Source organism: Mauremys mutica, chromosome 13, assembly GCF_020497125.1.
Source record: "Mauremys mutica isolate MM-2020 ecotype Southern chromosome 13, ASM2049712v1, whole genome shotgun sequence".
NCBI classification, from domain to species: domain Eukaryota; kingdom Metazoa; phylum Chordata; order Testudines; family Geoemydidae; genus Mauremys; species Mauremys mutica.
Genome location: NC_059084.1, coordinates 19,010,581 through 19,026,949, shown reverse-complemented (window position 1 = coordinate 19,026,949; position 16,369 = coordinate 19,010,581). Strand labels below are relative to the sequence as shown.

The 16,369-nt window shown below is 43.7% G+C and overlaps 1 protein-coding gene across 6 annotated transcripts; it reads right to left on the bottom strand.

Moving 5' to 3' along the window:
* Positions 1-4,371: 4,371 nt before the first annotated feature.
* Positions 4,372-14,301, bottom strand: TTPAL (alpha tocopherol transfer protein like). 6 transcript variants are annotated; one of them, XM_044986304.1, is made up of 7 exons: positions 13,540-13,771; positions 12,419-12,492; positions 8,225-8,322; positions 7,869-8,065; positions 6,970-7,163; positions 5,921-6,031; positions 4,372-4,974 (listed from the first exon to the last, which is right to left on the bottom strand). In XM_044986304.1, the coding sequence occupies exons 3-7, from the start codon at positions 8,305-8,307 to the stop codon at positions 4,699-4,701; spliced, it is 861 nt and encodes a 286-aa protein (XP_044842239.1). In that variant the 5' UTR covers positions 8,308-8,322; positions 12,419-12,492; positions 13,540-13,771; the 3' UTR covers positions 4,372-4,698. The 6 variants fall into 6 exon arrangements, with proteins under 6 accessions (XP_044842239.1, XP_044842238.1, XP_044842237.1 ...); XM_044986303.1 differs by lacking the exon at positions 13,540-13,771 and adding an exon at positions 14,180-14,301 and having other exon boundaries at positions 7,869-8,322; XM_044986302.1 differs by having other exon boundaries at positions 7,869-8,322; positions 13,754-13,777.
* Between the last annotated feature and the right edge of the window lie 2,068 nt (positions 14,302-16,369).

Genomic DNA, 16,369 nt, shown 5'->3' with positions numbered 1-16,369 from the left:
ATGGCCAAATGGCATTTCAGTTGAGCTAACTAAGCCAACTTTAACATTCAAGTTGATACTTTGTTTGATTATTCAAACTTCAACCATCATAGTACACATCTTGCTTGAAGCATTGGCCTTGTGTCTATATATCTGAAGAATCAAGATTTCCAATTTGCCTGCATAGGCATGTAGTAAAGTTGTCTTGCATTTGTATTTAAGTTGTACTAAACAGAGTGAGCTGCTATCAGCCTCGGGCGGGGAGGGGGGAGAAGAGTCTGATTTGCCAGAGGGAAATAAGCTTGAAGTTGCATCTTAGGTTAGATGTCACTGCATCACTCCTAACTTGGAAAAGGGTATTGTACATGTACACTTAATGAACTAGATGCTTTCATGGTAGAATTATTTAATACCCAGTCATGCATAATAAAAGTACATACTTTGACCACTCCATTTTATAAAATGCAATATAAAAATAAACATTTTATCAAAATAACAGATGTATATTAAACCCAACAACTTTAGATCCACTTAAACCAAAAAGCAAAATAATCATTTGAACAATCATGTATATTACAGAACTTGTGCCAAAACACCCTCATTCCCTGAAAAAAGACTTCTGTATATATAACACCTATTTGCCCTAGTATAAATTCAAGTATTTTATTTATAGTATGCAATTAACTGTCACACTTCCTGTGAGACAGTCCAGGTCACCCAAGGCAGTTTAAAGCACCTTCCTCTCAGTTACTGCCTAGCCAGAATTTACTTCTGACATGGTCCTTACTCAGTTAGCTTCCCATGGAACTGATTTTTAGAAAAGTTTAGTTGAAACAGCCCGATTGTTAATTCTAATATTGAAAGGGATCTTTTTGAGCTAACTCCATTGCTCTTCCTTCCCTCCTACTTTAAAGATGAGTAACTAGAACTGTGGGCCTGTTGTCAAATATGCTACCCACGGCTGAGACAAAAGGGCTGCCAGTCATTAAAGAGCTTGACAGCTTAACTTTTCTACAAAGTGTTTTTTTTTTTAATTAGTGCTTTAGGTACCAACATATTAACAGCTTCCAGATGTTAAGCTGTAGTTCATCTTGTGAGAGTCTACACTTTTTCTAGGAAGACGAGCAAAGCATTGGCCCCCATGAGGGAATTAAGAAAAGTTATAGCTGAGAGTAATGGATAACATACTGGCTTTGTCTACTTGTGCTGTATTACTGATGATAGAGCTATAATGAACTTAAAAGCTAGATTCCAAAGAGTCTTTAACAACTCCAAAACAAAAGTTCTGCTGAGAGGAAAACTTAAGTCTCCATCTACAAGTAAGGGTAGGTTTACACTTACCTTCCCCGTCGACGCGGTTAGTTCGACTTCACAGAGTTCGAACTACCACGTCTGATCTAGATGCGATAGTTCAAACTCCAGAAGCACCGCAGTTGACTCCGGTACTCCACCACTGCAAATGGCGGTGGTGGAGTCGACGGGGGAGCCACAGAGTTCGACCCCACCGCGTCTGGACGGGTGAGTAGGTTGAACTAGGGTACTTCGAATTCAGCTACGTTATTCACGTAGCTGAATTTGCATACCCTAGTTCGACCCCCCCCCTTCTTAGTGTGGACCAGCCCTAAGATAAGCAAACAGCACACTGTCAATTTGTCTTCCAAGGAAGACCTTGGTTTGAGGCTACACATGAAATCTAGTCTGGTTATCATATTTTAAGGCAGGCCACAGTGCAAAAGCATTGAAAAAAATCAGGTGTTGCCCTGGTTGCTGGAGACTTCCTACCCACAAATCCTTTTTAAGGAGGAAGCTAAGTTTTCTAACATGGAGCTTTTCCTCTTCAGTAGTTACCAAACTGGTTGAGAGAAGCTCCACTTAGGCTATGTCTACACTGCACCCTGGTGGGCATGCAGGGCAGAGGTAGCTACATGCCACAGTGAAAACCAGGCTGCATCCACACTGGTGTGTAGCTACACAAGCCAACGAAAGGCTCTGGTAGCTCCTCCGTGCCAAAGCCTTTCACTGCTTTAGGGAAAGACTCCAGCAGCAGGACTCTACGCTGCTAAAAATAGCAGTGAGTGGGGCGGCATATGTATCCTACTTGCCATATGGGCAAGTAGGATACATATGCACCAGCTTTAGGCGTGTCCTTCCTCTACTCGCCTAATGAGTACTTCATCAGCTATGCTGCTTTTTATATTAGTGCTAGGGAGAAATGCAGTGTAGATGTAGACTTAAAGAGGAAAGCACCCAACAATGAAAGAGGAAGAATAAAGCCTGCCATGCCACCAGTTCAAAGACAAATGCTGTATCCTGGAGGGTTTTTTTTAAATTTTTGGTAGGGGACAGGGAAATTAGTAGTCAGCAATCACTCAAACCATCCAAGACACCCCAGCACATTTTCAGCAGTTAGTTTAGTTAGATGGGTTAACAATTATGGTTTTAAGCAAAGCTATGCCAAATTCTGATTATTTTGCTAGGTGGAAGAAGAGCTGGATTTATCTCCACAGTAAAGGCAAGCAACATGAAGGTTAAGCACTGCACAGTAGATCTGAGAGGAAAGTTTTGCTCAAATGAAGAGACGCTAGCCAGCACTGCATTTCTGCCAGGTCTGCACAAAAGTTGGGGGCGGACCTGGTTAATGACAGGAATGATATTTCTCACCTAAAATACTTTCCCCCATGAAAATTAAGACTAGTATAGAAAGGGGCATAGGCTGTCATGCATTGATGTTAAAGGCAGGAGAGTGTCTCCTACTATCCTTCGCACCTAAAAAGGGGAAGGAAAGAAGAAAGCTATATCTTCTCTCAATAGATTCCTGCCAGCTCTCCAGCAACCTACACAACAGTAAAAGTGGTCTGCTAAAGTCTTTCTGTTCAAGTGACAGGATATGAACTTCTTGTCCTCATTGGAGCTATGAGCTGCTAAGTGGAAAAAGCTTTAGACTTTATTCCATTCAAAACCCAGTCCCACTCTTCTATTGCTTAAATAAGAGAGCTAGCATTTTACCAGGCCAGGGAGCTGTGACTTCCCTAATCTATTCCTTCCCAAACTCTTTTTGGCAACAAAGTCATGTTATGGTGTAATCTAGGAAGAGACAGTCAAACAAGCACAGTTTGGCACTCAGAGAAAAGGATGGTCCAACTCCTTGAGACCATACATTTCATATTTACAGTAAGATAACCGGTCCCTGTTTCCCACTTGGCACTCAGTAAAAAGATTTACACTCCCAACCTCTCTCCTTCCCCCCACCCGCCAAAAAGAATTCCAGCCGTTTTAAAAGTGCTATAAAGATGAGGGGTGTGATTATAATCAGTGTTCTTGTCCACTGACATACCCTTTTAAATAACGGGGTGTGCTTTCCTGGCTGTAATGAGGTTTCACCTTTGCACTATTATATAGTGCATGACATGTGCAAAGATAATGTGCTCAGAGTTCATTTAAAATTCAATATCATGACACAGAATGAACTTGGGGAATAGCCTACAAAGATGCAGGACATGTTAACCTCATTTGACATTAGAACTAAGGATCTAAAGCACTGGAACACACAAGCTTAGATTAAGCCCTATGGAACTGACCAAAGTCTAAACTTTACAAAAGAAGCTGGGATGACAAATAGCAACACTGTTACTTAAACCAGGACAGACATGAACACAGAACAACTGCAATACAACAAATCTGAACATTCTTAAAAATATATGTCTGCATTTGGTTTATGAAGACTCCGATTCAAAAATTCTATCCAAAGTAACGTAGCTCAAGAACTACCGTGCTTTCTCTTACTTAATATTGCCATCTGTAGATGCTACCTGCTACACACTCTTTCCACATAGGTTCTATTTAAGTTACTTGGGGAAGTTGAAAAGTAAGGCAGGGCATCAAAGTGACCAGCTGAAGGAAAGAGCAACTGATTCTATCTGAGCCATGCTGAATATGAGTGAATGACCTCACTCCTTCTCAGGTGGTCTATATTGTTGTCAATATTCAAAGATGCATCTTACTGGAAAAAAAGCTATGCAATCCATGATCTGAAAGGCTCAATCTTTTGGAAGTGGAATTTGTCTCTGATTACACTATGCTTTGAAATAACTAGTCACAATGTTTACAAAGTTATGGTAACTTTTTCCTTTCAAATCCAAAGGGCAAATCTGTTAGGAATTCCACACACGCAGAGTGTGCAAAATATCAGGGAGAAGCTCCAGTAGGCATTCTGATACTCCTGGAACATGCTAGTACACAGACAGGACCAGGTATTAGGTCCAGGACTGCGAATTGGACATTTCTGACAATCTCCACTGACAGAGCTTCGCTTTGCAGGGTGCAGTGATGATGCTATTTTCTGATGATTGCCAAACTAGCAAGTCTTTTCTGCTACTTTTATTACCCTGAGACACTCTAATGAGATATTTTTTCTCTCACTACTATTAAGAGGAATTTGCTAGATGGCATCTTTCACACTGGGATTAACAACCCATAATACTTGAGGTGGCTTGGGAATTGTGTGTCCTGCCTAGATTCCAAAAAGAACTCTGCCTTGCCCCCATCTCACCCACTTTAACTTGCTTTGGTTCCACAGTGTAAAAAGCCTCAGCAGTCTACTCACAAACTGGAGGTTTAGGAGTAAGGAAGAGCTCATAACCCCACTGTGTTCTTATTCCTTTCAGAACAGGAGAGGGCATCTAGACTGACTGTGCAAGGAAGCTTCCTTTAACTGCTTTGTTAATAACAGTAGTAGAGTTGAGGTTTCATGCCTCGCAGAGGCTCTTCACTCTGCTTCTCCTCAGCATCCCCACTCACTAGAGCTTCAGATGGTGAGCTGTCACCTGGGAGAACCAGCTGAGAGAAGTCATGCAGAAAATCCTCTTCTGAGGAGAGCAGCAACTCATTCCAGGCAGCGATGTCCAGTTTTCCTGACGTGCCACCGTATTCTTCAGGAAGGATCCTTTGTGGAAGGTTTTGATGAAGAGAATTCAAATCAGAGCCATGAAGAAAAAACTGAGGAAGAAAATCCCAAAATACTTTAATAAAATGTATCACATACTTTTTCAGCTTGTAATTAAACATTTTAAAACTGCAGCGAGACCAGCACATGACAAGTAGGGAGAGTCTATTTTGCTCTTTAAATAATTCTAAGGGGCACATTTCAAGATGAGGCCACTGGCTCTGCATGCACAATTGCAAGCAACATCATTTTCTTTTTGCAAAGGACAGTGCACAACATTGTGCATGCAAGAGTAGAAGCCAGTTTGATACCTTTTTGAAAGTCTCGCCTTATAGGCGATCCAGCTAGTAAATCTTAATCACAATAACCAGGTTTCCAGTTCAGTTTGAGTCTAAACTCATTCACAAGGACTGGGAGTGCAGAGAAGGCAGCACTCAGCCTTGTGGAGAGAGGCATCCTCTTCTGCATGTGAAAGAGAAGAATCAACCAACTGCAGGGGGAACGGCATCCAACCTGTTTAGCTGATGAGAAAGTTACAACAACACAGGACCTTTGAGAAAGGAAGGGGAAGAATAAAGAGGAGTGAGAGAAAGGACAACTCAGAAGACTTCCTCTAACAAACATAACATTAATGCATAGGATGCTGTTGGCCCAATAATCCCAACTCCAGAGGAAAGTTACTATACTGAATACACAATATAGGTCCTAAAAATGTGCATTTAACCAGGTAAAATGCCAAGTTGTATTTATCAAAGAAAGACAACCACTTCTGTCATTCTTCTGAGAAATCCTACTGACCAGTCTCCCTAACCCTCAGCACATTCAAAGCGATGAAGTTATGACAGAGCCAGACAAAAGCCAGGAAGCAAAGGATGATATAGTCACATCGAGTAAAGGACACTGCCATTCCCAACTATTATCTGTTTCAATATTCTTTACATTTCATGTCCAGCAAAAAGCTTGTCATTAGGTCCAATATTAAAAGGCACAATCACTTACCCGGTTTGCTATCTTTTCCTTCAGAAAAGGCTTGATGATGGCAAAAATTCCTTTGAATATGCGAGGCTCGTTTATAATATTGACAGCTTTGATTCTAATGGGAAAACCATCCTGGGGGAGGAGGAGATTTTTACAGCAGTTTAGAAACACTGGACAGCTTTTTCTATTTAACTTTCCTGATTGTGGATTCAGACAGAACTTTGCAAAACAATCATGTTCAGATTGTGGAACTTCTGTAAGAACAGTGAGAAGTATTAGCCAGTGTGTAATTAAGTGTCTAGTCCTGTCTCCACGGAACTCTCCCCATTCTCCCTGCAGAGACCCAGCAAAAAAGCATGCACAGCTCAGACTAGACTAAAGCTTATGTGAAGAAGAAAAAGTCATTCAATAGGAGCTTGCCCACAGTACATTACCACTCTCCCCTCTAAACTATAGAAAATGCTACAACTACAATTATCATCCTCTCCTGCCACTCAGACAAGGTAACCAGTGTCTGCTCTGCACTTCCTTTTATTCTGCCCCCTTAGGCTTGGAGCAGCCTCTCTCTTCTCAACCTCTTTCCTCTTTGAAATCCTTCCTCAAAACACACCTTTCAGGGAAGCCTTTCAAAAGCCAACTCTGCCAAATTCCTGCAGCACCACTTGAAATTTGCGCAGTCACTCAAGGCTCAGTGTGTGAATGGTTCTATATCCCATCTAGAGTGGAAGCTCTTTAGCAAAAACCATTTGTACAGCAGAGCATATTATCAACACTCAAAGATCAGCAAGGGGGGTCTCTTCTCTCTAGTCTTACTTCATGCATCCTCCCCCTACCAGATAGCAAGCAGGCTCAATAACTCAAACTTCAAATTCCCAAAGTAGCAGTAATTTTGGGAGGCTGGGAATATAAAATCAGACCCAGAGCAGCCAGCATCAACCAGTTAAGAGCTGGCAGAAGGCAGAAACACATTTTAAAAGCATTCAGGTAAAAGCCAACATATGAATATTTTTGTTAGCCTGAGCAGAGCTCTAGACATAGAAGCAGTTTACAGTGCACAAGTAAGGTCTTACCTGAAGAATTCCAATCACTTTTTTGGCTACAAAAGGACCAAAATGAGATGCCTTAGATAAGCTGACTCCTTTGTAGTCTGCAAGGATTACAATTCCATTCACTTGGGTCTCTTCAGACTGAATGAGTTTTTCTAACGTTAAGTATATGGCACGAATGTTCTCAGTAATTGGATAATTACTTGGTGTCCATCTGTCTAAGATTACAAAACATGTATGGTTATTTGGAAAGTAAATAAATATAAATATGCCCCAAAATGATCTATTTTCCAGAACTCCTAAGTTATTCTTTAATACTCACAGTCCTAGTTCACAGCAACATTTCTCAAGCAAGATGCCATATATACTTCAAGGAGCAAAGGCCCTGGTTTTAAGAAACCCCTACTTTCCCCAGCACAGATTACAAGAAGAGAAATCATTTTATCTCAGAAAGAAAGCAGGTAAACAGGAAAGCAAAGTATGAAAACAGTTTACAGCAAAACTGGCAGCACTGAAAGCAGATTTGGGATGTCAGAGGCTCTTTGCCACACCTTGAACCCCCCATCTAGTTGTTGAAGAGGCTTATTATAAACTTGCATCTAGAAGACAGCAGACCTATTGCTATCTCAGGCTGACTGCACATTCATATTTTTCTCAAATCATCAGGCAACCACATTAACCCACTTTGTATTTTTGGTTTTACTCAACTGCAGCTATTGCTAAAACAGGGAAAAAACGTGATCTAAATTGGGAAAACAACAGACATTAATCCTTTCACAAGTAACTTTTCAGATTTCAAAAGGAAGCAATGTCATGTAATCTGGAAGAGTCACCAGTGTCCACAAGGGAGCAAGAAACAGTCAGAGATACCTCAAACACACAAAGAATCTTGTTCCAACCTGGGAATTCAGGCATTACAATACCTGGACGAATGCAGACAATGTGGCGTCCCTCAGTGTCCAAGTGAGGCAGCACAGTGACAAAGCCAGATGCTAGGACAGCCTTAATTGCAGATGGTTTCAAGTTATTGAAGACCTCGGGCCAGCTCCTCCTGCAGCTGTGATAGTTCACCAGAAGTTGAAGCGCTCGGTCATAATCAAATTTCCTGGCTCTAAGGAACCTTAGCAAGAAAGTATCGTCCAGACACGTGCCCAGAGTAGGGTAATCCTTACACACCATGTCTCGGAGGGCTTGCACATCACGAAGCCTCCACTCAGGTTTCTCCTGCAGCTCTTCACGAGCCTTGGCAATAAGGTCGGGAGACAGTGAGCACACATACCTTGGCCGATCTGGCAGGAACTCATTATCCGATGGAGACCCCACGGATGGGCTTGTTCGGGTACAATCACTGTCTCCTGACATTAGTTAGCAGGAAGTCTGTCCAAAACAACACACACAACAAATAATCCCCATACTATCAGTATTTACATAGTATGTATTATCCCTAATGAACAGGTGGGAAAATTATGGCACAGAGAGGCTAAGTGGCTCAATCACAGGCACAATCGGAATTGGTATGAGAGCTAGAATTAGCGTTCAGGAGTTCCTGTCTACCTGTCCTAGAATCAGATTACTAGACCATGTCATTGTTTTATGCCCCAAAACAGTATAAAATAATATTAGAAGAAGCTTTTGCACATAAGTCAGTTGATGATGACAGTTATGGAGCTGTGCCACCAATAAACTGCAAACAGTAAATCTAAGTGAAATAAGTTTGTATTAGCACTTCATTTACTTTCAGTTTTTAATTGGATATAAGTTGTCCTGACTGGGATTTTTAGGGTCTCTTACACCAACAGATCTGTATCAGTACAGCTGACTGAAATTTTCTAAGTCTCTGCGTAAAGCATTAGTCAAGTCACAATCACTACCCTAAGAAATTCTTCTATCGGCTTGCAGCAAGAAGTTTTCATTGAGTTCCCCTACAAAGTTGTGTGTAACTGCCAATTAGCATTTATGACATTTATGTCATTTAGGCAATTAGATACTTTACAGTCAAATGTGTAGCGTTCAGAAGTACATGTCTTAATTATACTGGAAAGTACTGCAGTGCACAGACTGGAGAAGTGTAGTAGATACAGAAACAAATTCTTACTGCAACAGTTCCTCAAATATATAGTAGATTAAACAGCAGATACCTTCAAACTGTAAATGTCCTTTATTGCATAAACACAAGAGCGGCCATACTGGGTCAGACCAAAGGTCCATCTAGCCCAGTATCCTGTCTTCCGACAGTGGCCAATGCCAGGTGCCCCAGAGGGAATTAGGGTGACCAGACAACAAATGTGAAAAATCGGGACAGGGTGGGGCTTTAATAGGAGCCTATATAAGAAAAAAGCCCAAAAATGGGGACTGTCCCTATAAAATCAGGACATCTGGTCATCCTAGAGGGAATGAACATAACAGGTAATCATCAAGTGATCCACCTCCTGTCGCCCACTCCCAGCTTCTGGCAAACAGGGATTAGGGACATATGGTGAGTGGATAAAGGGTGGGGAGAGGGGAAGAGACTAAAGGATGAAATACTGTATTTGGGTTATTTCTTGGAGCTTGATTTGGGGCAGGCACTAGAAAAAAAATAGGATTACTTTTGTGGCTACTGTGATTCACATTCACCTGCACAGAGACCTTCTGAGAGATGTGCTGGGCTGTGCCTTCCCCTAGAGCGTTAAGTAGGGATCATCTCTATAAACATCGCACAGGATCAGCTCCCTGATGCAACTGAATACATTGATCTTTTCATCTTCCATAGCAGACCCTCGGGACTTGGTGCGAGGGAGAAGGATGGGCATTTGGGTTATTTCCTGGGACGTGTCTCCTCTCGTCACCCCCCGGGGACGCTAGGCACTAGTCTGGATACCAGCAGCCGGGGCCAAGCATCACCCTCGTCAGCAGACACACGGGCCAGGGCCAGGCCCGGGCCACTGCGACAGGGGCCAGGCTGGCAGCCTCCCAGGTCCTGTATCAATGTCACAGACCCCCCCTCCCCCACTGACAGACTCCCGGGCCTCCAACCCTCGCCCCGCGCGCTCCACTCCGCGGGGGGGGGCGCCCCGGGCCCCCTCCACGCGCTCGGTCCCACGGCGAGAGAGGCGACCCCTCCCCCACTGTCTCGCTCCTCACGCCGGCACGCGCCGCGCCGCGCCCCGGGCCCGGGCCTTCCCCATGCAAATTACCGGAGCGCCGGCTCCAGGCAGAAGGAACCGTTCCGGGGGGATTAGACACCGTGACCCCGGAAACACACCGCCCACAGCCCGCCGGAAGTCACGCAAAGGCGATGGGAGAGGTCACGCGCTGAATACCTGCGCTCCGGTGCGCGGGGGGCTCATTAATTCCTCCGCTCCGCGGTCCTTTCTGTGGGAGTCAGGATGTGCCCCCCCCCCCGCACGGACTGTGGTTACCCCCCACAGCCGTTGTGGTACCTTCCAGGGGGGTGAGGATGTGCCCCCCCGCACGGATGTGGTTACCCCCCACAGCCGTTGTGGTACCTTCCAGGGGGGTGAGGATGTGCCCCCCCGCACGGATGTGGTTACCCCCCACAGCCGTTGTGGTACCTTCCAGGGGGGTGAGGATGTGCCCCCCCCCACGTGTTGTAGTGCTAGGGTGACCAGACAGCAAGTGTGAAAAATCGGGACAGGGGATGGGTGGAGGTAATAGGAGCCTATATAAGAAAAAGACCCCAAAATCAGGACTGTCCCTACAAAATTGGGACATCTGGTCACCCTATGTAGAGCCTTCTGGGGTGGCCGGATGGGCCCCCAACACGTGGTCCTTTCGGGGGGGGGGGGTGAGCCTATCACCCTCCACCCATACACAGGGTTATGTCTTCTGGAGGGTGAGGCTGCCCCCACTGATATACTGGGAGGAGGTCAAGATGTGCCATGTCTCGCTACCACACATGTGGTACCTTCTGAGGGGAGGGGAGGATGTGCCCCCCTCACCACGCACACAGTGTGGTACCTTCCAGGTGCGTGTGTCCTTGTGCACTCCACATCTTGATACCTGCTTCCCTTCAGCCTCCTAAGGCTAGGGAAGCAGCTCCAGGTCCTGCCAGAGCAGGTTGTGCATATCACAGTGCAAGCCCCTTCAGAGATCACAGTCCCCAGCCCTCACTGGGGCTGCCGGCAGGATGACTAGTCCCAGCAGTGCCCTGCTTCTTGGTACAACAAACCCATCCATGTCAGAGCATCCATATTCAACTATCATTTCCCTATTGACAACTATTTTTTGAGATCTGCTTGTTAGCTAGTTCCTAATACATATAATGCGTGCTTTATGGATATTGCATAGTGCCTTTTTTAAATCAAAAAGTTGTGTGGTACTGAGTTAAACACCATATAAAAGTCTAAGGACATTATATCTACATGGTTATCCTTATCAAACAAATTTATAATCTCATCAAAGAATGAAATTGGATTTATTGACAAAACCTATTTTCTATAATACCGTGTTGACTGGTGTTAATTATATTCCTATCCTTTAATTCTTTATAAGTTGAAGCCCATATCAGCTTTTCCATTAGTTTGCCTACATTGATGTCAGTCAAACTGGCACATAGGTACCTGTGTCATCCCACTTGCCCTTTTTTGAATATTGCCCAACATTAGCACTCTTCTGGTTGTCTGAAATTTTCCTAGTATTCCAAGATTTATTAAAAATTAACATCAATGGACCAGAGCTCTCCTCAACCAACTCTTTTAGGATCTTGGGTGCAAGTTATCTTGGACTGCTGATTTAAAAATGTTCATCACTCCATGCAGATGTCTAACATCTTTCTCAGTTATTAGTGGACTGGACAGCACTTTGTCATTCTCCGGTGATATGAGTACTTCCTACTTTTTCCATGTACAGAAAATAACTATTTATTGAACACTTCTGCCTTTTCTGTATCATTATTAATAATTTTACAGTATTCATCTAGCCTATACCATTGCTAGAATTTCTTTTGTTCCTATTATATTCGAAAAAACTTCTTATCCTTAGCCCTGTCAGCTATAGGTTTTTTGGGGGGTGTCTTTAGCTTCTCTCATCAATTTTCTACACTTAATAAATTCTAATATATACGGATTGCAATCTAGTCCTTCTTCCATTTATTATATGTATATTAAATATTTATTTTTAATTGCTGCCTTCATTTCACTGCTGAATCAGGATGGGCTTTTAGCCAAAGCTGTTCTCTTTTTTTGCTAGTAGAATGATGGCTTTTTAGCCATATAATAAACTATTCTTAAAGAATTCTCAATTTTTATTCACATTTTTCTGTCTAAATTTGTCTTCCCAATCAATTTTGCTCAGTTTTTCTCAAATTTGGGAAATTAGCCCTTTTAAAGATATTACTAGTTACGACTGTCCTGTTGTTTTCCAATATTGAATGTAGTCAGGTCATGATCACTGGTCCCTAGGTAACCACCAACTTCCAGTCCAGTAATTAATTCATCTTTATCTATCATAATAAGATTCAGAACAGACTTACCTTGAGCTGGGGGCAATAACTTTTGTGTTAAAGCAAATCACACTTAAACAAGGAGATTCAGCTAGGGAACACACCTGAAAAAGCCAAGGAAAAATAATTTAGGCAGCTCAGTGACAGGGAGAAACCTAAGAAGCGGAAATGCTGAAAGAGACCTAGCCGAGAGATGCATTGTTTTATTATTTGATTTATTATGCATATAGCACCCTCTCAGCGCTGTGCACTCTGCAAGCAGGTATGAAAACAAAGTCCCTGAAGTTTACAATCATTTAGTGGACACAGCTGACAACAAATCAAATGCATTTGCAATGTGAAATGGCTACAAAAAAGGCCAGTGGAATTTTGAGGCTACACCTCTCAGGTGTCCTGGAGCAGAGAGATGATTATCACTCTCTATATGGGTCAGATGAGGCTGTGCCTGGAATATTTTGTTCAGTCTTGGGCACCTTATTTCCAGAAGGGTATTGACACAAATTGGAGTGAGTTGAGTGAAGAGCAACAAAATTGCTCAGGGTGCTTGAGAGATGTTAACATATTAACAGTCTGGCAGCATCTGAAGGGTGTGAACCCTAAGAAGAGAAAGGAATTATTAGTGGGTATATATGAAAATCCAGGGGGGGTTCCCCTAGGAAAAAGGGGATGGCATTAGAAAAAGGTTAGCTCACTATCAGGAAAATCTAGATGGAGAGGTATCAGGGTATGGGATAGTCTCTAAGGAAAGCAGTGGAAGCCCTCATGCTTGGGGTCTTTTAAACTCATTGGACAAAACACTAGTAAGTATGTCATCAATTACAACCCTTTTCTGGGTGATGTCCAGGAAAACTAATAGGTCTTTCCCATCTCTAGTGTCTCTGATTCAGCCACTTAAGGGAATTTGAAATGTTAAATCCCATTGTCCCAGGGATGAATGCTTCTTACCCTATTTTGTAGTTATATTTTGCAAGGGTGTTTCCTCCAGCTGTGCATTAAAGTTGCTAGACACACGATATTTTTAGCTTGAAACTGATCTGGAATTGATCTTCAGGGACTTGTAGGGTATCAGATGCTAGAAATGGTCTATAAAAGCATGGTCTGTCCCCACATGCCCCACTGTGGCCTAGTGTGGCACAGCAGGTGTGACCTACCTTAATTTCCCTCTGTTGTGGTGAAAATAAAATTCAGCTTTAACAGATCTGGGCCAGGAGAAGCGAGCCAACATATATTCACAGAATAGCATTTGACTTTTAATGAAGTTTCAGGAAAGGAGTAATTACAATAATCCGTTCATAAGGGCCTCACTTCAGGACCCTGTGCAGAACTCTCAAACTTAAAGTCTCTGAGTTAGGACAAGCTAATCACCTGAAGCCTGAGAGAGAAACCACCATCCACTGCAGCCTGAATAGTTTCTACTCTCTACTTTATAAGGCACAAGTGCCTTACCTTAAGCCCAGTGGGGCTGTAGGTAATCAGTCACAGGTGCACAGATGTCTGCTCTCTCTTAAAGGGGCCAGTCACATTGTGACCTGGGGTGGAGGAAACATTTTTAGTCAGATCACTTTTTAGGAGGGCTGCTGAGGCTGGGGAGCTCCTTACAGAACCACTGTGATTCAGCTATGACACCTTCCAGTGCAGGCATGGATATCTAAACAGGCCACACCACATCTTTGGGTTATGAACTCTGGGTTAAAAAATATCAACAGGCATCTGGAGTGCGAAACTGGGAACTGGGGTTACAGCACCACTGCAGGCCCTGAGAGACATTGGCCCTCTCCTAAAAGAACTAACCTTAAAGTGCACTGAAGCTGGGAGCTGCACCTCAGTCATTCAGTCAAAGGCAAAGGATGCCTCAGAGCCACAAAACTATTCCTTAAAGGATTACTGCAAGCTCCAGGGAAGCCTATCTAGCCTTTGCTGGCGAGATGTAGAATCCAAGAGACATAGTTAGCTTGTCCTTTTCTATTGACTCTCTTCATGTGCGGAAGTTCAAGTGCTTAACTACTCATGCCTCATGAGTGGCCTCCACCAAGGTGGGAAAGGGACAGCCTGTTTGTAGAGATCGTTTAATGCACTCCTGTAATGTAGCTACCTGTGAGGTGGAGCATGGTAGCTGTTTAACAACATGCAGCACAGCTACACAGCAGTTCAAGAGAGGGAGTGAGGAAGTGTGGTTCTAGGTTCATTGTTAGGACAGAAGACTTGGACCTGCATGAAGTTTCAGGGGGAATATAGGTCAGCAGACTGCGATCATCTGAGCTAGAATTTGGCCAGGTCTCTGGATTAACAAGCCTTTAGTTTTACTGGACAATGGCATAGGGTCTTTCATGACCTTATGTATTCAGGAATGTCATTTTCATGGCTCATCTCAAAATGTGGTACCTTCAGTAGCACAGTGCTTCTTATTACCCTGCTAGGGGCATTGTTTCAGCCAGACTTGGAGCTTGGGGTGTGATTCCTATCTTGCATTGGCACGCTCTCATGAGCTCATGCACTACAAATAGAACTGTAGCCATGGTAGCATGGGCAGCAGTGAGCAGCGGCACTAGCTAGCTGCCCTGAGTACAACCTGCCTGGACCCCGTGGGTATGTCCTCTGGATGGCTTGCCTGTGCTACTGCAGCTAGGGTGCTACTTTTAGCACACTACTTCAGTGAGAACTAGCACAAGTATATCCACACAAGAGGGGAATCACACCCCTAGCTCAAACAGTAGGTGTAGGCTCAGATTGAAGAGCCTCCCATCCTGAGCCACCATTGCCAATTTCCGCAACATTTAGGCGTGGTCTCCCATTGAACAATGACTCGTCCAGAGAATTACAGACACCTGTGCTGACAGGCTTTATAGAAACTTCAAGGATTATTATTGATAGCATGTGAGTCACAGATGCTGGCTAAAACTGAACACAGGCTCCAGTTACAATGAAACAAGCACAGGTGCTTAATAAGCAACAGTCAGCTACTTCCTTATAATACAAACTCATTTATGGTTTGGACTGTAAATATGATTTTATGATCTTTTATTTGGAGGGAGGAAACACTGTTTTTTTCCCTGAGGGAAGAAAGCCTGTGTCCTTTCCTTATATAAAGAGGCTACAATATTTTCCAGCAAGAGACCTACACCTCAGAGCCCCCAGCAGCGCCGACATGGGTTGGGGCATTTGGGTGGGTTAGTTTATTCCTGAGAATTATTTTGGATCAGTCAGGAGCTGTCACCTTTAAGACTATCTGATTTCTTCTCACCTTGTTACCTAGACTGTGACCTCTTTGGGGCAGGGACTGTATTGTTTTGTGTTTGTCCAGCACCTAGCACAGTCGGGTCCTGGTCCCTGATTGGGGCTCCGGGGTGCTAAAATAACACAAATAATAAATAATAAGTAATATATGTTCAGTCTCCAGACCTGCCAGAGTTCGAAAGCTACAACTAGGAGCATTTGGGGGAGGAGACATGCCCTTCTGTGGCATTGCAATACAGGGGACAAGGTGAAGTCTCAAAGGGACAAAGCACAAAAGAATTGAATACTTATCTAAAATACCAGGGACCGTCTCTGCTATTGCCAATCAGGATAGCTGGCGCATAAGCTAATTAGGGTCATTTCTGCTGGGCTTTGCTGTATTCCTTTAGGCCAATACACACCTGCAGCCAGCAGAGGGAGTCAAAGGCTGTTTGACAAATACTGTAGCAGGAAGCCTTCCAAGCCTTCCATGGAGGGAAGGGGTTAGTTTCCCTTAGGGCTGGTCCACACTAGCACTTTAAATCGAATTTAGCAGCGTTAAATCGAATTAAGCGTGCACCCGTCCACACCAGGAAGCCATTTAATTCGACATAGAGGGCTCTTTAGTTCGACTTCGGTACTTCACCTCGACAAGGGGAGTAGCGCTAAATTCGACATGGCTATGTCGAATTAGGCTAGGATTGGATGCGAATCGATCTTAGTAGCTCCGGGAGCTATCCCAGAGTGCAACACTCTGCTGACGCTCTG